Source organism: Pyrus communis, chromosome 14 (genome assembly GCF_041283825.1).
Source record: "Pyrus communis isolate YQ-2024b chromosome 14, ASM4128382v1, whole genome shotgun sequence".
Taxonomy (NCBI): Eukaryota; Viridiplantae; Streptophyta; class Magnoliopsida; order Rosales; family Rosaceae; genus Pyrus; species Pyrus communis.
In genome coordinates this window covers 5,085,969-5,110,453 of record NC_142578.1, presented here as the reverse complement: position 1 = coordinate 5,110,453, position 24,485 = coordinate 5,085,969, and the positions used below count along the sequence as shown (strand labels likewise).

The following is a 24,485-nucleotide window of genomic DNA, read 5'->3' as shown; positions in this document are numbered from 1 at the left end:
ATTTCTTACACGATCCGTTAACACGACACGTAAACGACACGAAAATAACGGGTTTCGGGTCAACACGATAACTAATCAGGTCATTATCGGATCACACGATAATAACCCATTAATAACGGGTCCTTAACAGGTTTACACGAGAATGACACGCGGGTAACTTGTTTCGACACGATAAGAAAAATGCTATTTTGATGATTTTAATTTTTTAAACTGCTAAAAAAAAACTTACTATAAAATGCATGCAGTACATATAATGAATATGTATATATTGTTTATTAATTATTATTCTATATAAATTTTAAAATTTAAGTTTTATTTATTTTTATAGTATATTATAGGCAAAGATTGAGATTAAAAATCATAAAACACAATAAAAATAAAAATATCAAGTAATTTAAAAATACCGAACACATAAAAAATTATAATAATTAATTTCCCGCCTAATATTTCAAGAGTTTCATCCATTTCCCGCCTAATGTTTGGGAAATTTTGCAGCCTATATCCATCCATTTCCCGCCTAATATTTAACCCAAAGAAACTCTAAGCGTTAGTCAATGTATCGTTTTGATGGGATACGTATCCTATGAATCTAATTTCAATGATCCAACCGTCAAACTTGTTTATATATGCTTCGAGATCGCATACGCCAAAATTTACAAAAAAAAATAAAATTCAAAGATCAAGTAACGAGACAAAACTTTTCGACGGTTATAAACGAAAAATCACGATTTAACGGTTATTTTAACTTTGAGTTTGATGATTTTTTACAGCTACACTCCTTGACCCTATATGAATACAATGAATTAATTCGATCTTCAATTTAAAATATTTACACTAGTGGATACCACAAAATCTTATGTTATACTTGATGAAAGTATAAATAAACTCTTGAGTGTTAGTGAATCTATCGTTTTGATGGGATACGCATCTTACGAAACTAATTTCAATGATCCAACCGTCAAACTTGTTTATATATGCTTCAAGATCGCATACGCCAAAAATTGCAAAAAACAAACATTTAAAGATCAAGTAATGAGACAAAACTTTTCGACGGTTATAACGAAAAATCACGATTTAACGGTTATTTTAACTCCGATTTTGATGATTTTTTACAGCTACACTCCTTGAACCTATATGAATACAATGAATGAATTCGATCTTCAATTTAAAATATTTACACTAGTGTACTTGATGAAAATATAAATAAACTCTTAAGTGTTAGTGAATCTATCGTTTTGATGGGATACGCATCCTACGAAACTAATTTCAACAATCCAACCATCAAACTTGTTTATATATGCTTCGAGATCGCATACGCCAAAAATTGCAAAAAACAAACATTCAGAGATCAAGTAACGAGACAAAACTTTTCGATGGTTATAAACGATAAATCACGATTTAACGGTTATTTTAACTTTGATTTTGATGATTTTTTACAGCTACACTCCTTGACCCTATATGAATACAATGAATGAATTCGATCTTCAATTTAAAATATTTACACTAGTGTACTTGATGAAAGTATAAATAAACTCTTAAGTGTTAGTGAATCTATTGTTTTGATGGGATACGCATCCTACGAAAGTAATTTCAACAATCCAACCGTCAAACTTGTTTATATATGCTTCAAGATCGCATACGCCAAAAATTGCAAAAAACAAACATTTAGAGATCAAGTAACGAGACAAAACTTTTCGATGGTTATAAACGAAAGATCACGATTTAACGGTTATTTTAACTTTGATTTTGATGATTTTTTACAGCTACACTCCTTGACCCTATATGAATGCAATGAATTAATTCGATTTTCAATTTAAAATATTTACACTACTAGATACCACAAAATCTTATGTTATACTTGATGTATCCTACGAAACTAATTTCAACAATCCAACCGTCAAACTTGTTTATATATGCTTCGAGATCAAATACGCCAAAAATTGCAAAAAACAAACATTCAGAGATCAAGTAACGAGACAAAACTTTTCGACGATTATAAACAATCACATTTAACGGTTATTTTAACTCCGATTTTGATGATTTTTTTACAGCTACACTCCTTGACCCTATATGAATACAATGAATGAATTCGATCTTCAATTTAAAATATTTACACTTGTGGATACCACAAAATCTAATGTTATACTTGATGAAAGTATAAATAAACTCTTTAAATGTTAGTGAATCTATCGTTTTGATGAGATACGCATCCTACGAAATTAATTTCAACGATTCAATTGTCAAACTTGTTTATATATGCTTCGAGATCGCATACACCAAAAATTTCAAAAAACAAACATTCAGAGATCAAGTAATGAGGCAAAATTTTTCGACGGTTATAAACGAAAAATCACGATTTAACGGTTATTTTAACTCCGATTTTGATGATTTTTTACAGCTACTCTCCTTGACCTTATATGAATACAATGAATGAATTCGATCTTCAATTTAAAATATTTACACTAGTGGATTTTATGTTATACTTAATGAAAGTATAAATAAACTCTAAATGTTAGTTAACGTATCGTTTTGATACGATACACATCCTATGAAACTAATTTCAATGATCCAACCGTCAAACTTGTTTATATATACTTCGAGATTGCATATGCCAAAAATTGCAAAAAACAAACATTCAAGTAACGAGACAAAATTTTTTGACGATTATAAACGAAAAGTCACGATTTAATGGTTATTTTAACTCTAATTTTGATGATTTTTTATAGGTACACTCCTTGATCCTATATGAATACAATGAACTGATTTGATCGTCAATTTAAAATATTTACAGAAGTGGATACCACAAAATCTTATGTCATGATGATCTATGAAAATTGAGGATTTTGTAAAAGGAATAATAACATGTAAGCCTTGAGTTCCATTGGCAAGGTTACATGGTTGTTTAGATTTTTAAAACCCTCCAAATCTCATGAACTGCCACATCCCGGCCCGGGGTGGGTCACTTCCCAGGCCCGCTCCACCACCGTAGCACGATATTGTCCGCTTTGGCCTTTTTGGGAGCTCATTGGCTTCGGGTTCCATGGGAACTCCGAAGTTAAGCGAGTAGCGCGCGAGAGCATTCCCAGAATGGGTGACCCATCAGGAAGTTCTCGTGTGAGTTCCCAGAAACAAAACCGTGAGGGCGTGGTCGGGGCCCAAAGCGGACAATATCGTGCTACGGTGGTGGAGCGGGCCCGGGAAGTGGTCCGCCCCGGGCCGGGATGTGACATGAACAATGTTATTTATTTGAGTGAAAAATTAATAATATTAATAATAATTATTGTAGAAGTGTGAAAAATGTAATCACTCGTAATAAAAAGCTTTACAACTTTCATTAAGGGGTCAACTCCGAAATTTAGTATGTATATACTAATTTAGTATTATGTTTTACATTTTTTCGGGTCAAATTATGTTTTTCATTTTCATTTTTATTGATTTAAAATATATTTTTCTTAACGGGTAACGGGTCGGGTCATATTACCTGAAAATATTAACGGGTTGATTTCGGGTCGGGTCATATTACTCATTTACTTTAACGGGTATTACATGACACGACCTGTTAAGCTATCGGGTATGACACGAATACGAGAAACACGACACGAATGCCAGGTCTACCGTCAAGGCGTCAACCCTCGTCTCTGCTTAATCTTAATCTTGTTGAATTACCAGGAAATTATTTATTTGTTTTATCCTCTTATATTATCTGCAAGCTTCAGCCACTGCAATAAACACTGATTTCTGATTGGAAAATATTTGCCACATAACGAGTCATTTCTCGTGACAGAATGGTAAACCTGTAATTTTCAAAGTTGTGTTTGAATATGTATTAGACAATGATTTACAATTGAAGATCAACATGTAAAAGTCTATAAATGTCATTTTATTTATTGTAGAAGTAAGTGTTGGGTTTTTTTTTTTATATTGAAAAGCACATTGGCATATAACGATTTATTCATCTGTATTAATAAATTACAGTTTGATATGTGGCATTAATTATATTTGAATATGCATTTGATTGCTTTTGCACGTAAAAATAAATTGGTCTATTAGTTAAAATAGTTCAAGAGATTAACATAATTCCTCAATTTGGTCATTGACAATGAAAATCGATAGAAGTGGTCATGAGTTTGTCATGTACATCATTTTAATCATTTCGTGAAATATATGTTAGTATCCTTGTTAAGTGGAAGAGTTGGTTTGACAAAAATACTCTTAAAAAGATGATCATGTGGTTGTTCACGATGTCCCGTGATAATTTAATGAGGATATTACTATATTTTTCACTAAATGATTAAAATGATTTACGGTGGACGAACATAAAAACCACTGTTATCGATTTTCATTGTTAGAGATCAAATTAAAGAGTTTTCCTGTCACAAGTTATAAAATTTGAGAGAACAAAGATTTATATAGCTATATTGTTGCTGAACGTTATTGTAACTTATGTTTTTGTCTCTTTCCTATAACATCCCTTTGGAATATCAACAAAAGCCATATAATTATTTAAAATTGCCACTATGTCATAATTTAATACGCCCTTCCAAAGTAAACCAGAATTAATTAACAAATGAATACATAAACAACATATACCCAAATAACATAAGTGATTAAACAAATCAACCTTAACAAACAACGTTCATCTTCATCCTCCACCAATTAATGTGGTCCAGCTTTTGTGCCAAGTCGGCTGATTTGTCTTTTTTTTTTTTTTTTTTTTTTAATGGAGAAAAACTTACATATTTCAGGTTCATATCATTTATTTGTATCTCACACATTACGTGCAGTGCATGTGAGTGTATGAACATGCATGAGAGTTTTTCTTCTTTTTTTTAGGGTATATCTATCTGTTGGCATCTCTATTTAATCGTGTGGCGGAATCTGATTTGATACATGGCTTACATACTCAGCCAGCACTCTTGGAAAACAATCAAATCGAGGGTCCAGGGGAGAATTGTCATTTAATCTTGTAAACTAATCTAGACCAAATTGGAAAAAGAGATACCCTAACTTCTATTTCCCCTTTTATTTAAATAATTTGACCTCTGGTTTAACCCCCTCCCCTATTCTGACACTTAGAAAATTTTGAGCTCCAAGGCTTTGATATCTCATTCACTGCCCGAATTCTGCAACTGGTCTAGCAACATACTGAAGCCATCTCGAGTTACTATATTCCCAACAAAGCCTTGTGCTATCTCCAACCAGGTGTATTAGTCATGAATAACGGAATCCTTCTTTCTAATTCATTCACTTCAAGACAGGTTCTGAATGCCACGCAACATTATTCAACCAACCTCCACCGTATGTGTCTTTGGTGCGGCCACTGCAGAATTGTTTATACACTAAACACCTGTTTATATACGCTTGCTAAAAGACTTACTTTCATCTTTAGGGCAGCGTGAAACTAAGAAAGAGAGAGGTGCTTGAATAAGCTCACTCTTGGTTAGCTATGAAACAAGGAGTGATGAATCGCTAAGGCCAATCATTCCCTAGTCTCTCCTATATCCTATTGCTATTTTAGCTGGAATACTCTCTCACTTTAAAGTACGAGCCGCTACTTCATTTCATATAGTGATAACGTTTTCTCATTCTTAGCACTCTGCCCTCCTATATATTAAGGGAAATCTAAATTATGCAGCTTTCTCTTATACAATTAATTCATAGTTCAATTTCTTTCCCAATCATTAAAACTCAACCAAACGTCTGGTTTTGTTGGAACGAGAAATAGATTCACATTTCCGTTTGAGATTCCGACCAAACAAACGTGGCCTTATCATTGACAATCCGATTGTATGTGATTATATATTTATGGTCAAATTGTTTGCTAACCTTAGAAGTTGGCTACAAAATAGGCCTACAATAGACCGTTAGACTTGAAGAGGCAAATAATATAGATAAGAAATAGAGTAATTTAAGTACTGAAAATATTTCAAGCACTATTATTCCACATTCAATTAGGGTTTATAGCAACCCAATTAGCCAAAGACTCAGCAGCCCAAAACTTGGTGCTTATAGAGTCCTGGCAATTTTTCACAAGTTCACACAAACATTTATTTTTAATGCATGCCAAAACATATAGCTGTCTGGTGAAAGAGCACCATAAGTAATGTAATAAAACATGATTAACAACAACATTATCATGCTTAAGTAACCATGTCTCAATCGAGACAGCAGCGGAACATGAAGAACTTCTCCATCTCGCGGCCGCACTCAGCGCAAGCTATTTTGTCCGGTATGTCAGTACCGAACCCTGGGATGACCAAACGAGTGCAGTGGTGAGGCGTGTGACGGCGTAGCAGTTCATTTTTGAGTGTTGGGACGAAGCCTGACTCTGCAGCTGCGGTTTTCCATGCATCAAAGTCATCCAAAGTGAGTAGAGTGAGGTGTCCGTTGGCCCTAGCCGTCTCATTCGAGCCTCTCCACACCATAACCCAACCTTGGTCACTTCCGTCATAGCTAAGCAATGTCATCACCTCCCTCAGTGTGTCATCGTTCTCTAGAGTCTTGCGCTGTTTCACCTTTGAGCACCGCATGCTGTCCATTCGGGACCAGAAGAACCAGGTTGACACGTAATCAGGCCAGTATCGACTGAGGTTCTCTGTTTCGATGACCTTGTTCACTTTCCTTATCTTCTCCTTGGTGGATGTGCTTCTTCCTACGTAAACTAAGTCCAAGGAGATGCCGGCGAGTTTTGCAACATTTTTCGCTCTGTTTGTGAACTTTCGAATCCAATCTAAGTCATCGCTTCCATACAAGCATATGTATCTCCCTTTTTCTATCTGACAAAGCAAGCAATTCCATGTTAGTTTTAAATCCCTTCAAAATTCTTAATGAGTAGATAGTTTTGAGAACGTGACGATGTCATCTTATCAAACAGTCTGACATGTTATACTATCAAATAATCAATTTGAATAACAGATTTATATGGATTCTTATTCAGGTGCTATTCGAGACAGAATATTTTAACATGTCACGCATCACATTTCTTTGTTTGTTGATGTGTTGTCCTATCATGCTTGTATATGCACTTTTTCTTTTCTATTTATACGGTTGTGGTTTATGCAGATTAAACATTATAATTGTTTGTAAGTACGTTAATATGTTATCTTGTTTGATAGTCTAACATGTTATGTTGACAGATTATCAACTTGAATGATAGATTAGTAACATGAGTTCTACTTACCCCGTCTAGGATGCTTTGATCAATGCCATTGGCGACGAGCTCAAGCCTCCAGCTCTCTGCATTCCACAGGAGTTGCTCTTTCTCATCGGTGAAAGGGTATGCTACATTGCCCCAAATCCACAGCATGTGGGTGGCATTCAGAGAGGACACCCTTCCTTGTGGATCCAATGCCACTACGATCATCTTCTTGTCAAATTGCCAATCATTTCTGACAAACTTGACCACCGGAGGTTCGATGATTAGAGGGTCATACACTGCATACCACGGCATCCTTGACTTCAAGTCCTCGAATCTAAAACGCTTCGCTTCATCCCAAATATTTGGGTCCACGATGGGAAGCCAAACAAACTCGTATTCAACTTCCGGCCTGTTCTGCTGATCTTTGTAGATGTGATCGAGGACTAAAATCTCTTCGTTGCTCAGACTAAGATCTGTAATTAGCAGCAACACATGCTTTCTCCTCAACACTTCAAGGTTAAACTGTTTTTGCCAATGGAAGGATACATGAATAAATTTGAGGGTTGGTTTGGTTGGTCAGAATGTAAGAGTGGGAATACAAGATATAAGTAGACATTTACCCTTGACTTCGATGTGCCGATTTGGAGAGGTTGAATATCATCTTTGTGTGAAATTAGTGCGCGTAAATTCTTCATGTTGTCGAGTTGGAGGCTTCGGAAGAGGCGTCTCAGATTCTCATATTCTTCGTCATACCTCTTCGTCACTGGATCCCACAGTAAATTATGTTCAGTACTTTGTTACATTAAGTTGCAAGAGATAGAAGTCAATAGTTCTAGAGGTGAAAATTCAAGAACTTACCAATGTATCGGCGACAATTTTCAAGTTCGTTCGAGAGGTGATCATGTATGTTGTTCAGCTTATGAGCCAAGCTCGAAAGTTCCCATACCTCTGAGGTTGATGCAACGTACCTAAAAATGAGTGGAAAGGAGCTGCTATTAGCTTAGGCATAGCTCGAAATGGATGCGATGAAATATGTTTTCGAATGGCTTACTCGTGCCTACTGCCAGTAAGGATGGCAATGTGGGAGGCACTAGCCAGTATGCCTCGAATGACCCAATACGTAGCAGCAGGAATATGCGCCAAGGCAATTGACAGCGGTGGTGTGTCTTCTGAAACGTAGTGAGACTGCATCTTGACCATCTCGCCGTACTCCACAATGCGCTTGGTGACATTGAGAATCGCCTTGATGAGGGTGTCGATTGCCTCAAGTTGAGGTTTTACTGAGGCAGCATGCTCTACAATGTCCGAGAGTTGCTTCAAGATTGCCACGGACTTGGCTAATGGATCGGTAGTGCAAAGCTGAGCCACCAGCCAGAACTCTCCATAGTTCACAGAAAATGCAGCTAGGGTCAGCACCACTTTCGCTTCCCATGGGTAGCTCGAAAGGGTCCTGAGTAACTCGATTGCACTCGCGTGGGCATCAGGGCCGCCTGAGCATTGGCAAGTTATCTGCCAGTACATGGAAGCACCACGCTTATGATTTGTATATTGCATAAAAGAATGTAACAGAACAAAGTAATTTTTTTCCAATGCTGAGCAGAGAATTTAATATATCGAAATCAAAATTTAACTGTACTCGAAATAAGTATGATATGCGTTGCATAAAAGTTCTTAGCCTTAGCAAAAAAAATTCTATGCTTAAAGAAAACCTCGCAGTAGATCTTTTGTATGAGATAAGACAATCCATGGAACACGACATCTACACTCGACAATGTGGTCCTGTCCTCCACAGTCTCTAAGTGTTCTCGAGTACCCTGCACCACAAGTAAAGCAATTTCGTGACCGAAACAAGCAGAGCTACTGCAATATATGAAGTGTTCTCATGCAACTAGGCAAAAACTAGCACAAAATAAAGAGAACGGGGAAAGGGACTACAAGTAAAACACCGGCATGGCCATGAGAAGCGCGATGAAATATTTCCTCGACAACTTGGAGAATTTGGTTGACATTGACGCTGTTATCGGATCTTCCTGGAGTATGAGTGTCCCGGATTTGCCTCACCAATGAACTGTCATCAGTTAGTGATGAGGATGATGTTCTTTTATCCCTCGGATTCGAAAGCTGAATCTGCTTCGGAGCTGTCAGCTGTTGTTGGCGGCTTGCCATTTTTCGGAACTTTGAATTAAAATGCTTAAGGGAGAGTGTAAAACTTTGGGATTGAGTGGCTTTACGGTTTCAAGAAACTGAGCCTTTATATAACAAGAAGATGATGGAATAAAAGTTAAAGCCTGATGAACAAATACCTTGCTTGCAATTAGAGTCTAATTACAGTAAAAGCCAGGCAAATACTTGATAAGGATACAAGTTTTTTGTTACATGGCAAATATGCTGCATTATCTTGAATCTGAGGTTTTCTGTCGAAAGGTATATTTAGAAATAGAGCTAATAGGTGAATAATGTCGAACACTCCAAGAAAGGAAAGATCCACACTCGCGTAAATATGAATGAACAATAGTCAGTCGTTGATATGTATGAATCTGATGTGCTCCAAAACACAAGATAAGCACATAGAGGCGACATTTTAAAATTGAGAGAATATGTTTAATCGTGTCAACCTCTCCAAGGGAGGAAAAATCTAAATTTGCACCAAATACGCATGGACGATCGTTAATTGTTGATATGTACGAATGTCACGGTCCGAAGCATCGCTCCGACTCCAAAACTCGAAATGTTTCTTGTGAATATATGCCATGTCAATGTGCATACCTCAGTCATTTTAGGGCTAACAGTAACGATTAGAGAATTTTAATTAACTTAATTTCCAAATGTCTTAGTCGATTGATTCCTAAGAAAGAACCATAAACCCTATTTAAAAGTTGGGAAATCAAACTTTTGTCAAGCATCCAATTAAACATTAGCATTCTTTTCTTTTTCTCCCTTTTTCTTTTCTTTCTTTTGGGAAATTACACTCTAAATAGATTGCAGGAAAATCTGCTCCCATTGGTAGTCTTTTCTGCATACTTTATTATTTTTTTATACTGGTGTGAAGCATGTGGACTTTTTTATATCAAATTAAGCAGTGAACTGTAAGCTTCCATCCCAAACCAGTTAAGGACGATCTTGAAGAAAGGAATTATGTGAAGAGACATTTCTGAATGAAAGAGAAAAGCAAGGGACACAGGCAAAGTTGAGGTGACTGAGATACTATATACATGACTATACTAGGAGGAGGAATTTGATGGTACGGGCGCACTGTCAGTCACTGTGGCGATTCGTAACAACGCTACAATGATACGGTGCGGACAATGATTGAAATTTCTCAATACGGTCGGAAAAACGAGAGAAAGATATGAAGAGAGGAGGAGGGGGGGAGGGGGGGGAGTGAACTCTAAACTGCACTCTATGTCGAAGAAACTCTTAAATTTTGGCTAAAATATATCGATTTCGTCGATATTCCTGACATGTCGCCATATGACATTCCCTAAAGTTTCATTTTAAATTTATGTTTTTGGACAAGTTTTCATCATTTACATCGAAAACAACCTATATCAATATCGATATTTCACCAATACTACTGTGTACAATACAACATAATTAAGGTGCACCTGTATCATATAAGTTGTTCTTCTCTTCTAAAATTCTTCTTATCACGGTTTAAACCAACACGTAAGAAGGTAGTAAGAACAAAAGATAGACTAAATGCTTGAGTTTTTTTCTTCATTCACTTTTCCTATTGTAGGATGCAGTGCAAGGGAGCAAAATGAACAAGAGAAAAAGAGAGATTCCACCATGCTTTTGTTTGGCATTTGGTAATTGGAAAACTTTACCACACAAATCACGTGTGCTCTACAGTATACATGCTTGTTTGATCCCCAAGGCATGAAATAAAATTGGGCATCTCCTACCATGGACCACCATATAAAGACATGGGCTTGGGTTAGCATATGGGTTGGCCCAAGAACCAAACTAGCTAGGCTTGCAATAGAGGATGATGTAAATTGGGCTGGACCAAACTGGCCCAATCTCAATATTTCGACCCGACTAAAGTTGGGCCGAGTGCATTTTCGTTGTTGTATTGCCCGTCCATAATGGTTTTTAGATTTGCATTTTCGTTCGATCAAGATTTAACCCTGACCTCAAGTTGCTTTGTTTGTTTGTTTGTTAAGCCTCGATGCCGGTTGAAGAGATTCCGAACGGGTTAGCGCTTCATTGGATCCGAACTCGAATCCGAGTTCGGATCAAGCTTTCCTTGGACTAGTATATCAAATTTTGGGCCCTACAAACCATCTCTACATCTAGGGCTTTAACAAATCCAGCCCAAAATCAAACAAACAAAATGGCCCAGCAAACTTGACCCAATATGTGTGGGGCGTAAGTCGGTGATTGGAAGACAGAGGGCCGGAAGACACGTGTAAAGTGGATTCTTGGCGGTGAAAGAAGAGAGAAGAAAGAGCTAGAGAGCTAGAGAGAGAGAGAGAGAGAGTTTGTGGCAAATGAAACGCGGTCTTTTTTTATCCACCGCAGCAGCAAGAGCAACAAGAAGTATAGCTTATGGTTCCCTCTATCCAGCGCACACTGTGCAACACCGCTTAACCTTCACCACTCCCTCTCATCGCCATAGTCGTCGTCACACGTTCGCACTCCTTCCAACTACCGCTCTCTCCTCCTGCCCCCTCCTCCGAAACCCTAATTTCCTCACGGGGAACCGTAACTCCCCCTTCCGCGGAATGGAGGTATCTCTCTCTCTCTCTCTCTCTCTCTCTCTCTCTCTAAACGGAGCATTTGAGTTTCTGGATTTTTGTCGTTTCAGCTTATGACCGTATAAAAAATCAATCTTTTTGTTTGTATTGATTAGTTTCTTATACTTTGTTGTCAACCCATTAGAGCAAAATTTCATTTGTTATTTGGTATTAAGTTGGTTTTTATGATTTGTTAATTGTGGTATCATCTAACTCTTGTAGTTTTGTTCCCAAATAATATGGATTTGTGATCATTTTAGTCTTCGATTTGAATCGCTTTGTTGCTTGTTTGTGTTTGTAATCTTATTAATGATGGTAGGATTTGGATTTTCAACCTATTTCCGATGTGGGTTCTTCTTGTTTGTGTTTCATTTGAATCATTTTGTTAGTTTTGAATCTTTTGACAGTGGAAACAACACCGAAATCGGGTTTTTCTTTTCGCACTTGTTTTGTTTAATTTGCAGCGATACTGCTCCGGGAGTAGCATTAATAGGAACAAGGGGATGGTGGATCATCTGAAAAGTTATGGAGTGATTAAATCCAAAAGGGTTGCTGAAGTGATGGAGACTATTGACAGGGCTTTGTTTGTGCCTAGTGGGAACCCGCCGTATGTTGATTCCCCCTTGTCAATAGGTTATAATGCCACCATTTCTGCACCTCATATGCATGCAATGTGCCTTCAGTTGTTGCAAGAGAATCTGCAGGCCGAAATGCGTGCTTTGGATGTTGGCTCAGGCAAGATTGTCTATTACGTGTTTGCAGATACCACATTCTCGTAAATGAAATTCACGTTTTGACGTTTGAATACTATGGAAACCGGAATAGTTTGCAATTGATATGCTTCATGTTGAAGGCAGTCATAGAGATCCTGACACTTCCTTTAATGTATTTTGTTTTGCAGGGACGGGATACTTGACGGCGTGTTTTGGGTTGATGGTTGGGCCGCAAGGCCGTGCAGTTGGTGTAGAGCACATTCCTGAGTTGGTTTCTTCTTCAATTACGAATATTGAAAAAAGTGCTGCCGGAAAATTATTGAAAGAAGGTTCCCTTTCTGTACATCTCGGTGGTATGTTTCTGAAACCCAGGGTCACACCATTGGAATTGAAACCAAGTAAAAGGAAAAACAAAACTTCACTCCATCTTGTCAATTTGTAACGAGAAAATTTGCTCAGCTGTGGTTTACTAGTGTGTTTATGCACCGGAAACAAAACACAAGCGTTTCATCCAATTTGTTGCCAAAGTTTGGCTGCTATTCACATGATGTATCGAGTATTACCACTCGCAATACGTCTTTTTTCCATTATCTTAAGAACGATTTTACTCGTGCAGAGTGATGGTTACTCGTTTTATTGATTCGACAATTGTTGTTGCAGATGGACGGCAAGGTTGGCCGGAATTTGCTCCTTATGATGCCATTCATGTCGGTGCAGCTGCACCAGAAATCCCGCAACCACTTATCGACCAATTGAGGCCGGGAGGCAGAATGGTGATTCCGGTGGGAAACATATTCCAGGATCTGAAGGTTGTGGACAAGGGCTTGGATGGTTCAATCAGCATCCGGACTGAAACTTCTGTTCGGTATGTTCCTCTCACAAGCCGAGATGCTCAGCTGCGAGGCTCTTGAGGTGCTATAGTTTTCACCTAAACGTCATAGCCACGATCTCTGTGTACAGATAGATAAACTTTTGCCTGTTTGTACTATATTTACCCGTCGTGACGGTTTTGCTTAAGATCTTTAGTTCGTGAAATGAAATGATTTCAGTGTCATACAATACAAATGAAAATATAATGCGTTTCAATTAGTCCACGCTTCATAACAAAATAGTAACCACAACAGCAGTTCCCCAAAATTAATGGAGTCAAAACTTGGACACTACGTGTCGTTTCGGACTCGAACAATAATCCTACAAGTAGAAACCACAAAAAAAAAAAAAAAATCCTCGATGAAGACGGCTAACATATAACTCATCTGAAGAAAAAGGAACCCAAACGGAACTTAGGTTTCATCACGGCTTCGTCAATAAGGACTGCGCCTTTGTCTTTCTTCGGCAACATTTACTCTGATCGCCCTGCCATCGATACTCTGCAGCGCAAGCCAACTCAAGTAAGACGGTATTTACGTCGTTAAGCAAAATCGAACAAACGATACCAACCGTAATTAACTTAACTCCTGTCATGACATCTTCCGAATTTGGTTTATCTTTACATGCATGAAGCAGAATTACCTAAAAAAACTGTACATGAAGGTGGAAAATGTAAACGCTTAATACCTGTCCATCGAGCGCGCCAATGGCATCATTCATTTCGCTTTCACTGGCCATGGTAACAAAGCCAAAACCACGGGATCGTCCAGTTTCTCTGTCAAAGACTACTCGAGCCTCCACAACGCTACCATGTTCACTGAAAATCTGCTCCAGTTGAGGAGTATCCACAGTCCATGGCAGGCTACCGACATAGATTCTAAAAGCAGATTCAAATGAACGGGGTGGGCGTTCTTGGCGTGTTCCTCTTGGAGCAGCCCTGTTGACAGTCAAGAGCCTTCCATTTAAATCCTGTTCGAAGCATAAAACCGCAAAAAATTAGAAGCAAAGAACCCTTAAAACATTATATATAATCCTTTCATTAAAAACTGATATAATAGTATGGAAACATTGAGAGCAATATACTTGAACAATACTCTATTCATAAGCGGCAGAAGTTGAACAAGCAAGCTAGACATTGATTGGAACCTATGAGCAACATGCTTAGTGTATTATACATCCGGAAAACCTACTGAGCACTTCTCAAGACATACACGAAAGCACATATTGGAAGGTTTTAAAAAGATTCACCATAAAACAAGTGAACAATACTATTCTATGAGTATGAGGTGCTTTAACACCAACCCGAGGGAGAAATTGCCAAGAGAATGACAGAACTGGTTTGGCGACATGTAATGCCATAGACATTGGCGACTTCATATGGCTTCGGTTTATGCATTTTGCGGGAAAAAAAAATTGAGACTAAACTACTTGTTCGATGTTTAAAATAGCTAAGATGCAAATTTTAGCACTGCAGGGTTGGGGGAGAAAAACAGTTTGGCAACCCAAAATTTGTCTTTTGTGTGCCAAATTTTAGCATTTGGCAACTCCCCATTGGAGTTGGTCTAAGAACACCTAAATTCGTATCAACAATGTATGAATCACCTTGCAGGTTAGACATTGGTATGACCAATTTCTCCCGAATACACTGACTTTTTTACTTAAACCTGCACCCCAAAGCGATTCATTATCAATTACCCTCCACAAACATAGGCCATGTTCATCCATCATTTCATTGGAGTTTACTTTATCATATCAAAAGATTATATCTTTCTCGAAATATATCGAGTCTTATTTCATTTCACATTCATGCCATAACAACATAGAAATCAACATTACTAACAAACCAACTTCGTGAACCCAAAATCTATAAGTGACTTACATAACGACTGAACAGTTCCACAGCCTTATCAGCTTCCTCAACAGTGCTCATGGTCACAAATCCAAACCCACGACTCTGATCAGTGTCCCTGTTGTAAATAACCTACGAACAACAAAAACACAAACAAAAAAACCTCAAATTTCCGAACACCATCAAAACCGAAAGACACGAGCTTTTCCAAAACAAATCCAAAGAAATTCAAAGCCTCACCTCAGCAACCTCGACAATTCCAGCCCTTTCAAAGAGCTCAGCCAATTTCTGACTATCAACATCAAAAGGCAAATTCCCAACAAACACCTTGGCCTCCTCCGGAGGATCGACATTCGACACCTCCTCTCTCTCCTCAAAGACCCCTTCTTCCTCACTTCCCTCCGCGCCGTCAATGGTGAGCGTGCTGTCTTCCTGACCCCAGTCCGAGGTCTGGGCCACAAAGGCGGCGACGGAGGAGAAGTGGGTTTTTCTCCCGAGGGGCAGCGGCAGCGAGAAGCACGAGGAAGGGGTGCAGGAGAGGCGGAGCTTGATGGGTTTGGAGGGAACTGAGAGAAATGGGTTGGAGGTTTTGGCGGCGGAAAGGTAAGGGAGGGAGACTAGGCATGAATCCGCCATCGATAAGGTCTTGAATAGATTGGAAGTTGCAGAAGAAGCCATAGCCATTTTCTGTGGGAGAGGAGAGGGAGTGAAAGGGTTTTAGGAGGAGGTGTGAGAGGATAAGGGTGGAGGGAGAGGTGCCAGAGGAGTTCGAAGGAAATAAGGGTTATTGGGAAGAAAGAGGAGAGAGGAGGTTTTGTTTTATGGGCTTTGGGATGTCCAAGCAAAAGTTGTAAACCCCAAGGCCCAATTTGTGATGAAATTGTGGGTTGAATTTAAAACTCAATCTATTCAAAAGAAATAGAAACAACATGAATAGGGCCCCCTAATGTTATAGTGTAACTTTGTAAGTGATTTCGGGTTCGTTTGAGAGTGTTTCTGTAGGAGTAATTTTACTCGTAAGCGGTTTTGGACTTCCTGGTTTTCAACACCCTAAGAAGAAACACCATTGTATTGACAACGTAATTCACATCTGTCACTGGCGGCACCAGCAACATAAAGTGTGCATTATAATGCAATTCAATGAGAACAGCATGCCAGAATTCGACCATAGAATTGCTATCTAAGTTTGGTTCGTCGTTCACCTTTGCTAATTTCAACCCAACTGCACCCAGGAAGCTTAAGTGCATTTTTCCCGTTCATTGCTTCCCGCACTTTCCTAGCTTTATCCCATTGTTCTTTTGACGCATAAATGCTTGAAAGTAGCATATAATTTCCAGTATTCCCAGGTTCTAAAATGAAGAGTTTCTCAGCAACACTTTCTGCAATCTCTACATTTCCATATGTTCTACATGCTGCAAGAAGGGCTCCTAATGCTCCTGGCTGTGGGCCCATAGGCATTCCCTTGACCAAATCGCAGGCCTCATTGAGTTTCCCAGCTCGTCCCAGCATATCAACTATGCAAGTATAGTGATCAGCATCGGGCTCAATGTTGTAATCTTCAACCATGCTTTCCCAGTACCTCATTCCATCTCCAACAAGTCCTGCATGGCAACAGGCCGTGAATACCCCAACAAATGTAATGCGATCAGGTTCAATATATTCTGCCAGCATTCTCTGGAAGATCTCCAGCGCTTTAACCCCATGACCATTTGAAGCAAGACCTGTGATTATTGCACTGTAGGAGAAAGCATCCTTTCGGGGGATCTTCTCAAATATGGCGCACGCCTCTTCCATATTCCCACATTTGGCATGCATGTCAACTAGTGCAGTAAGCACTTGTTCATTCTGTTCTATGCCTTCTCTATCCACATATGTTCCAATCCAGTTCGCCAGATCTACACGACCCAACTGTGCCAATGCAGAGATCAGCGCTGTCATGGTGAAAGCATCCGGCTTTACTCGTGCCTTTTCCATTCTCCGGAAAAGTGAAAGTGCTTCACTTGGCCTCCCATTTTGTGAATACCCTGATATCATAGCCGTCCAACAAATCAAACCTTGCTCAGGCATTTCTTCAAAGAGACACTTAGCCTTATCCATAAGACCGCTTTTAGTATACCCCACCAACATTGTAGTCCAAGAAACAGCATTCCTCTCAGGCATCCTATCAAACACAGCCCTTGCCGAAACCAGATCCCCACTATTTACATAACCCACAACCATGGCGTTCCAAGATATCACATTTTTTCCTAACATCCCCTCAAACAAAACCGAAGCACTCTCCATATCCACCCCACCTCTCGCATGAGCCCCCAAAACCGCATTATAAGAAACAACATCTCTCTCACACATTTCATCAAACACCTTCCGCGCCCTCAACACCTTCCCACATTTCCCATACATATCAATCAAAGCGTTCAAAACCGGAACACAAAACCCAAAACCCATTTTCAAAATGCGTCCATGGACCTCAATCCCACCACAGAGATCACCCATCGCAGCGCACGAATTAAGCACGAAAGGGTACGTATAGTTATCGGGTCTAATCCCAACCGAGACCATCTGCGAATACAAACTCACCGCCTTGGAACAGAGCACGGAGATCTTAGAGAAAGCCCTGACAGCGTGGTTGAAGAGGGATAGATTTGGGTTGGGGAAAGAGGTGAAGACGAGGTGGGTATAACGAGGCGAGGAGGAGAGAGAGGCGTAGAGAGAGATGAGAGTGGAGGCTAAGGAGGCGTTCCCGTGGAGGTTTGAACGGACGATGTGGGCGTGAATTTGTTTGAGGTGGCGGAGCGATGTGCAGGATTTTAGCAAAGAGGCGGCTCCGTCTGCTTTGTTGTTGGGATGGTTTTTGGCGACCGTTGTTGCGTTCATCTCACTTCTTAGAAATTTCAAAGTTCGTTGGTTTAACGGCTCTTTTCTCTCTATTCTTTCCCGGTAAAAAGAGAGCGTAAGGGCATTTTGGTCTTTTTAGCCGTGTGCGGAGCTGCATGAACTCACTTGGATGTTAAGAATTTCGTGCATGAAATTTCTCATTTGGATGAATTCACTTATTTTATTTCTTATTTAAACTCCATTTATTTTTAGTGAATATGATTTTTTGTCATTATGTTATCATTGTTTGTGTATCTAAACTATAACTTTACTCTTTTTTTTTTTTTTTATAATTATTTTACATAAAGATTGTTGGACATAAATAATATCGTAATATAACAACAATACACATAGCTCTAATTTCTCACAACATACTTGATGTTCAGAGTGTGAATTCCGTCATTTCTAATCAATGTCATATTTTACATCGCTTTATTTTCTTCAATTTTTTCTCCTTGGACCTTTATTTTGTCTTACATCGTCACTGTGTTAAGTTTTAAATTAATGAAGATTAACTTCAATATTTAAACTCGGATCTTCAATTCATACCAAAAGAAACGAGGAGAAAAATGTATAAGAAAGGAAAGAGAGTTATTCGTTGCAACCTCTTAAGATGTTTGATAACTTACTTAGCATGTCATGTCAAGCATAAGGACATCGAAATAAAGTGATGCAAAAAAAAAAAAAAAAGGATGATTATATCAAAAGCAAAACAGTAGAACTTTCATGACTTAAATGTCGGCAGACATTTAAGCATCTTTACACCATCCATGAACATATGAAATCAGCACAGACAATACTACAATACATGTGTTTACTTCAGTTGCTTAGGACATTGCATCCGCTCATCCTTTGCTTTTTCATGGTTTATAGAAATTTATAATATCGTCTTATCAGAGGAAAAAGAGGGGGGGGGGGGGGGGGGGTGTGGTGGTGGGGGGAAGGGATTGATATTGCTGAGTAGAATTATGCTCAAGCAAATTTTTCAAGAGGATACCTTGAGGGGAAATTACCATGACACCGATGACCCATATTATAAGGTCTCTCACCACATTTGAAAGGAAGAGGGTTTGCCTGCATGAACAAATAGTTCCCACCAAACAAGTCATTCATGTGAGCCTGCCCATGCTTCAGTCTCTTCAAAGCTTTGCTCCACGAAACTTTAATCGTACTGAAAATCCTAGCTTTTCTCCTCAGGAACCTTCTCAATCCCTGAATCCGAACCCTCGGCCGCCTTCGACCGGTTAGCTTCCTGATCTTGGACCAACCCCTTATCTTCTTGAATTTAATTGCTGTGTTTTGCTGATCTGTTTCTTCATCAAAGAGACCTTCGTTTCTCAGTCTTTGGTAAGCAAGTTCTGAGACTGAAGCCATTTCAAAGTGGAAATGGTTATGAGCTAGAAGGAGTTGTGAGAGGAATTAAATCAGTCTTTTTTTGTTCTAGTTTCTTTAATTCTGTACAATTTAAAGTGAAAGAAAGTAGTTTGCAATGAATGCAGCTGAAATATTTGGTAATGGTAATTAAAATTCCATGATAACTTAAGGCTTCCTAGGCTTTATCATGCTACGATCTCTTGTGATATTTCTCTTATGTTGAAAGATGTTTCAAGTTCAAATTTTTCGTGCCCTAGTTATATGATAATCAACAAAAAAAATATCTTGCCAAATAGTCTAGAGTATGCAATGTTATCGAACTATAATATTTCAACCACACGTTTAATTAAGAACTTATCAGACTAATATTCAGATTGATAGTAGAACATAACATACATAACTATCTAACAAAAAAATTCCCATGGTTATTTGGGAATAGTGGCTGTTTTGGGCATGTGCAATAGGTGCTCTTGCACAAGACTCCCAATTCTAAAAGCCCCCTAAAAGATGGTATCATTTACATATGTACCAACTTAGTTTGTGGCAAAAAAATTTCATCAATTTTTCTAGATTCTGTATGTAAATAAGAGAAATATTGCCTTCATATGCATAAGAGATCATTTTTATGTTTTTTAGTAAGATTATGCCGGCTTTGCTTTAAATTTTGTTTTCATTTATTTGTTTCATGCTTTTTGTTGATTTAAACTGTAACTCAAGTAATAATTCTTCATTTAGATCTTTTACTAAAACAACTATAGACACATAAATTAGTTTTGTAGCAAAAATATTTGTATAATGGTCTGTTTATTATCTTCCCACATGACCCCTAAAATGTAAGAGCCGTCCCAATCTAGAAAGTCAAAACGAATCAGGATGTATGATTGAAACTAGACGTAATTTCGTAGAGCTGCTCAACCAAAACCGTCCCCACCCTTAATTTATACGAAATAGACTTTCATGGCCCAGAAACCAGCCACGTGCGAACGCACCAACGTCAATATCATCTTCTGTAAGCATAAGTGCGCAGGTCTAATAAAGGACTGGTTTAAAAATACTTAAAAAAAAAAAAACTTTTGCTCATAAGATCATCTCCAACCCTTGGGCTAAAAACCAAATTTTTTAGCCCGAAAAATTTACCTTTTAGCTCAGAAACAGTTTTTCTACTTTAACTCTTCTGGCCTAAAATTTTAGCCGAGATTATTAAAGAATGAATTTAGGCTAATTTTTTTCTTAAATTAACTTCTTTTTAAAAAAAATAAAAAATTATGTACACTATCGTAAATTAATTTATGAACATTTTAATCTAAAAATATTTAAATTTCAATCAATATTGAAAAATCACTAAATCTTTCCACAAAGCAAGCCTTAAACTTTCACCAATCTTTTAACTTTCACCAAACTTTTGTATGGATGTTTGAACAAATACATAGGTATTTATAGAGTTTTTTTTGGTGAATTTTGAGTTAAATAATTTTTGAAAATTATTTTAGCTGTTGGATTTAAATTTGGGCCGTTAGATCTTTTTTTTTACCGTTAAATTTGATTATATTTGATCTCAGTTGTTGGATTCAATCTATTTTAAAATAACATTTAAAAAAAAAAATTGAATCTAGATTGTTGGATCAACCAACGGTCCAATAATGTCAACCGCCTGATGAACAAAAGAGTCGTTGGGCTCATAATTGCTTCCGACAGCGGCCCTGACAGTGGGTCCCACCTTGTCGGGCGTTGAAGGCTAACGCCCGCGTGGTGTGAGTGGCACTAGTGACCGGGCTGAGAATGGGCTGGGCTTGGGCGCGTCCACGCTTTTCTGGGCTAATTCTTGGGGGGAGTTTGGTCTGGCTTTGGCATTTGGCTTTTAGCCAATGATTCGGCTTGGATTGAGTTGGGTTTTTTTTTTTGGGGGGGGGGGGGGCGCCGGGGGGGGGGGGAATGAATGTGGTAATTTGGCTTTTAGCCCAGGGTTGGAGAGAGTCTAAGTGCTTTTAAAAATATATTAGTTTTTTTTTTGTCACTTCTTGGAAGCACGTTTAATTTTTTTTAATTTTTTTATCAAATATAATAAAATATAATTTTGATAGCGCTTTTAATTATTTTTAGCACTTTTAAAGAGGTTTGTAAATTTTTAACAGAATTAAAATAAACAAACAGATAAATGAAAAAAAAAAATAGAAAACCCTTTGGTTATAATCATGAGAAATACATTAAAATGGCTTCTTTCTTTTGCAAACATGAATTATTCTCATCCCCATCTAACATTTTTGGGGATCATATATATATAGTAGCAGTACTAAAATCAACAGAGGACCTCAATGATGCATGAACCTAACCCACTCAGACATGCTAGGAGTCCCACCATTCACAACAGTAAGCATGTAATAGCCAGAGGGTGCAACATTAGCAGATGGAGGAGCCTCCACAACTGCGTGTACCAAACCACCCTGCGCCCTAACCAGACTCTTGCACCTCAGCTTGAGCAGTCTCTGGTTCATGGATATGGAGTGCGTCGTGAAAGGCGGCGCGTATGCGGTAAACTCCACCACATCGCTTGGCTTCCTCTCCAAGAGAAACGTCACATTAAAATCTTCCCCATACCTCACACCATTGTAATTATTTTGACCATATTGTATGGTCACATTAGTAGGTCTATATGTATGGTATTTCCTTCTCATGTAGTGTGGGACAAATGCTTGGAGCCTAAGCTCAGTTGGGTAGGCCACATTGCTGAAAGTGTACCTGTCATGAGGGTTTCCGCCACCAACTAAAACCCGCCCATCGGGCAAAAGAACGGCTGAGGAGTGATACATTCTTGCAATTTTCGTGGACTTGAGGACCGAGAACCTTTTGCCTAGTTTGTTATTTGGTTTGTAGAGGTAAGGCCGGAGTGAAGCATTTCTTGCATTGTTCCATCCACCCGAGCCACGCTTCGCACCGTTGATGATTAGGACATTTCCGGTTGGGAGGATGAGCATGTCGTTGAGAAGGCGAGGGCCGGGCATGTTCTCCATGTTCCACTTGTGTCTGTTCCCTGTGATCACCATTCTTCCACAAGAGCTCAGGCCTTTCAAGAACCTGTTTTGTCTTGTTGCTCTGTAGGCTCCTGAGGCAGCGCCGCCGCACACCATGACTTCCACTTTTTCAAACCTGTTTGCATGGTCCAGAGGGAGGATCACTGATGAGCCGGAGCCTGGATAGTTCCTTGAGCCATCACCGGGAATGCGTGGGAAGGTCTTGATCACCCTGTTGCGTTCATAATCGAAAAGAATGGAGTTTCGGTTGGCAAAGATGAACAAATTTCCATCTGATGAAAGGTGAAGGAAGGGATAGAGGTTGTTCCCTCCTTCGTTTCGGTCATAAGTTTGGTGCAAGAACGAAAGCTCATGAGAGCCTTCATTGGATGACATTTTTGGAACAAATTCGTAAGTAAATGTCCTTCTTCCACCAACCACAATAACCCTATCATGTTCCGGGAGCAATTGATTTGAAGCGTACCAACGATCCTTAGATAACGATCTTTCTGACTGCCTCCAATTACATTTTCCATCACCACAAGGTCTATAGTATCGAATTCTTCGCGTGCCACTCCCATATCCGCCTGTCTGCAGAAGTGTCCCGTTGCTCAAGAAAGACCCCGAGGAGCACCAGGTATCAGTGTACAGCCTCAGAGGCCTAACTTTGTTGCTAGAAATGTCGTACTCCACGGAGTGAGCATAGCACAACGAGTCTGCTACGTCATCACGGTTATCTGTGCATCTGTTTCCGTTGTGGCGCCTTCGAAGCCTGTACCCCGAAGGGCCTGCTTCTGTTTGATCAAACATGATGACAGTGTTGTGGTGTGTCAATGCCATATGCATGGCCACCACACCGGTGCTGTTTAGTAGCAGTTGCCATTGCCCTTTCCGGCTTCCTGCAACCGTGCCGCTAAACCCGACACAATGCAGTATGAAGAACAAAGCAGTTATCATGGATTTGATCACAAAAGGGAAGTGATTGTGGTGCGCCATGAGAGAGTATGAGTGTTTCTTTGCGTTTGATTGATGTGAAAGAGTGCAGTCTTAAATATATAGGCTAGTTGGCTAAAATTTAGTCTGCTCACTCCCCCAAAAAGTAGCAGAATATTTTGAGACAGATTCTTTATGTGAAAGTTTTGGAGCTTAATATGGGGCGTTTGGTTATGTAACGTACAACTTATTCGTTCTTCATGCGTTTGAGTTCAAATCTTATGCATTCAAAATTCTTTGTGACCTCTCTATGACTTATTTATTTGAGTGAAATGTGTCATTTAGACTTAATCTATCTTTAGTTTTTAATTTTTTAATTGAGAAGATAAATTGAAATACTGCTAAGTGGAGTTTAAATAAATGACCATGTGTCAACAATTAAGATAGATCACAGAGAGACCACATAAGGTTTTGAATGCAAGAAATTTGATCTTCATGCAATCAAGAGTAATTTTTTCGTGTGACTATCACACTTGGTGTTACAATTTCACATGGGTTATAAACACATATTTTATTCATTATTGATATAAGTTAAAACTAGGTTGGAAAAGTATCAATTCTAACGTTCCGTCATATTATAACACGTGAATTCTAAACATCACGTGTTGCTATGAGGACTCATTAATCTCAGTTATAACTTAAGTTGGAAAAAACCAACGTTTTCATCTATCCATATCATAAAACGTGAATTAAAAGCACCATATCTGGAGTGACAACCACACTCAAAAGTTTCTCATGAAAGTATTTGTCTTCCCAGAAAATAAGTCATCTTATCCTATGAATTCTCCATGTTTATTGCTTATGAAGAGTGAGCCTTTGGGTGATACCACAAGACTCCGCCAAACTTGGGCAAAATGTAGGTAATTTTATTTATTTTTTTAATTTACAGCGTCAGTAGGTGCACGACATGTCATTTTTATGTTTGTA

General features: G+C 38.7%; 3 protein-coding genes and 2 pseudogenes across 6 annotated transcripts; 1 reads left to right on the top strand and 4 right to left on the bottom strand.

Moving 5' to 3' along the window:
- Positions 1–5,904: 5,904 nt before the first annotated feature.
- On the bottom strand, positions 5,905–9,747 carry LOC137713995 (protein SIEVE ELEMENT OCCLUSION B-like). Its single transcript, XM_068453355.2, has 7 exons — positions 9,074–9,747; positions 8,848–8,952; positions 8,190–8,647; positions 7,997–8,106; positions 7,759–7,901; positions 7,181–7,660; positions 5,905–6,776 (listed from the first exon to the last, which is right to left on the bottom strand). Exons 1-7 carry the CDS (start codon positions 9,302–9,304, stop codon positions 6,156–6,158), a joined length of 2,148 nt encoding a protein of 715 aa, XP_068309456.2. The 5' UTR covers positions 9,305–9,747; the 3' UTR covers positions 5,905–6,155.
- Positions 9,748–11,598: 1,851 nt separating this feature from the next.
- LOC137712877 (protein-L-isoaspartate O-methyltransferase 1) lies at positions 11,599–13,679 on the top strand. 2 transcript variants are annotated; one of them, XM_068452058.2, is made up of 4 exons: positions 11,599–11,871; positions 12,342–12,612; positions 12,779–12,943; positions 13,251–13,679. In XM_068452058.2, exons 1-4 carry the CDS (start codon positions 11,632–11,634, stop codon positions 13,499–13,501), a joined length of 927 nt encoding a protein of 308 aa, XP_068308159.2. In that variant the 5' UTR covers positions 11,599–11,631; the 3' UTR covers positions 13,502–13,679. The 2 variants fall into 2 exon arrangements, with proteins under 2 accessions (XP_068308159.2, XP_068308158.2); XM_068452057.2 differs by having other exon boundaries at positions 11,608–11,871; positions 12,285–12,612.
- LOC137712878 (28 kDa ribonucleoprotein, chloroplastic) lies at positions 13,656–18,223 on the bottom strand. The gene is made up of 4 exons (XM_068452059.2): positions 15,550–18,223; positions 15,340–15,441; positions 14,148–14,429; positions 13,656–13,960 (listed from the first exon to the last, which is right to left on the bottom strand). Exons 1-4 carry the CDS (start codon positions 15,991–15,993, stop codon positions 13,895–13,897), a joined length of 894 nt encoding a protein of 297 aa, XP_068308160.2. The 5' UTR covers positions 15,994–18,223; the 3' UTR covers positions 13,656–13,894.
- On the bottom strand, positions 16,361–18,183 carry LOC137712336 (pentatricopeptide repeat-containing protein At2g22410, mitochondrial pseudogene; annotated as a pseudogene). The gene has a single exon (XR_015955756.1). The product of XR_015955756.1 is annotated as a pentatricopeptide repeat-containing protein At2g22410, mitochondrial pseudogene (transcript).
- A 3,513-nt stretch (positions 18,224–21,736) lies between the features above and the next one.
- LOC137712590 (aldehyde oxidase GLOX pseudogene) lies at positions 21,737–23,587 on the bottom strand (annotated as a pseudogene). The gene has a single exon (XR_015955538.1). The product of XR_015955538.1 is annotated as an aldehyde oxidase GLOX pseudogene (transcript).
- Between the last annotated feature and the right edge of the window lie 898 nt (positions 23,588–24,485).

What these genes read in the sequence shown, in the direction of transcription:
- LOC137712878 (XM_068452059.2), bottom strand. Translation starts at nt 15,993, where the DNA reads ATGGCTATGGCTTCTTCTGCAACTTCCAATCTATTCAAGACCTTATCG. An exon ending in GAATTGTCGAGGTTGCTGAG is followed by an intron (nt 15,442 to 15,549) that starts GTGAGGCTTTGA and finishes TGTTGTTCGTAG; the next exon opens with GTTATTTACAACAGGGACAC. An exon ending in TGGAACTGTTCAGTCGTTAT is followed by an intron (nt 14,430 to 15,339) that starts GTAAGTCACTTA and finishes TGCTTCGAACAG; the next exon opens with GATTTAAATGGAAGGCTCTT.
- LOC137712877 (XM_068452057.2), top strand. Translation starts at nt 11,632, where the DNA reads ATGAAACGCGGTCTTTTTTTATCCACCGCAGCAGCAAGAGCAACAAGA. An exon ending in TGCTTTGGATGTTGGCTCAG is followed by an intron (nt 12,613 to 12,778) that starts GCAAGATTGTCT and finishes TTTGTTTTGCAG; the next exon opens with GGACGGGATACTTGACGGCG. An exon ending in CCTTTCTGTACATCTCGGTG is followed by an intron (nt 12,944 to 13,250) that starts GTATGTTTCTGA and finishes TTGTTGTTGCAG; the next exon opens with ATGGACGGCAAGGTTGGCCG.
- LOC137713995 (XM_068453355.2), bottom strand. Translation starts at nt 9,304, where the DNA reads ATGGCAAGCCGCCAACAACAGCTGACAGCTCCGAAGCAGATTCAGCTT. An exon ending in GCCATGCCGGTGTTTTACTT is followed by an intron (nt 8,953 to 9,073) that starts GTAGTCCCTTTC and finishes CTTGTGGTGCAG; the next exon opens with GGTACTCGAGAACACTTAGA. An exon ending in TCGGCACATCGAAGTCAAGG is followed by an intron (nt 7,661 to 7,758) that starts GTAAATGTCTAC and finishes TGGCAAAAACAG; the next exon opens with TTTAACCTTGAAGTGTTGAG.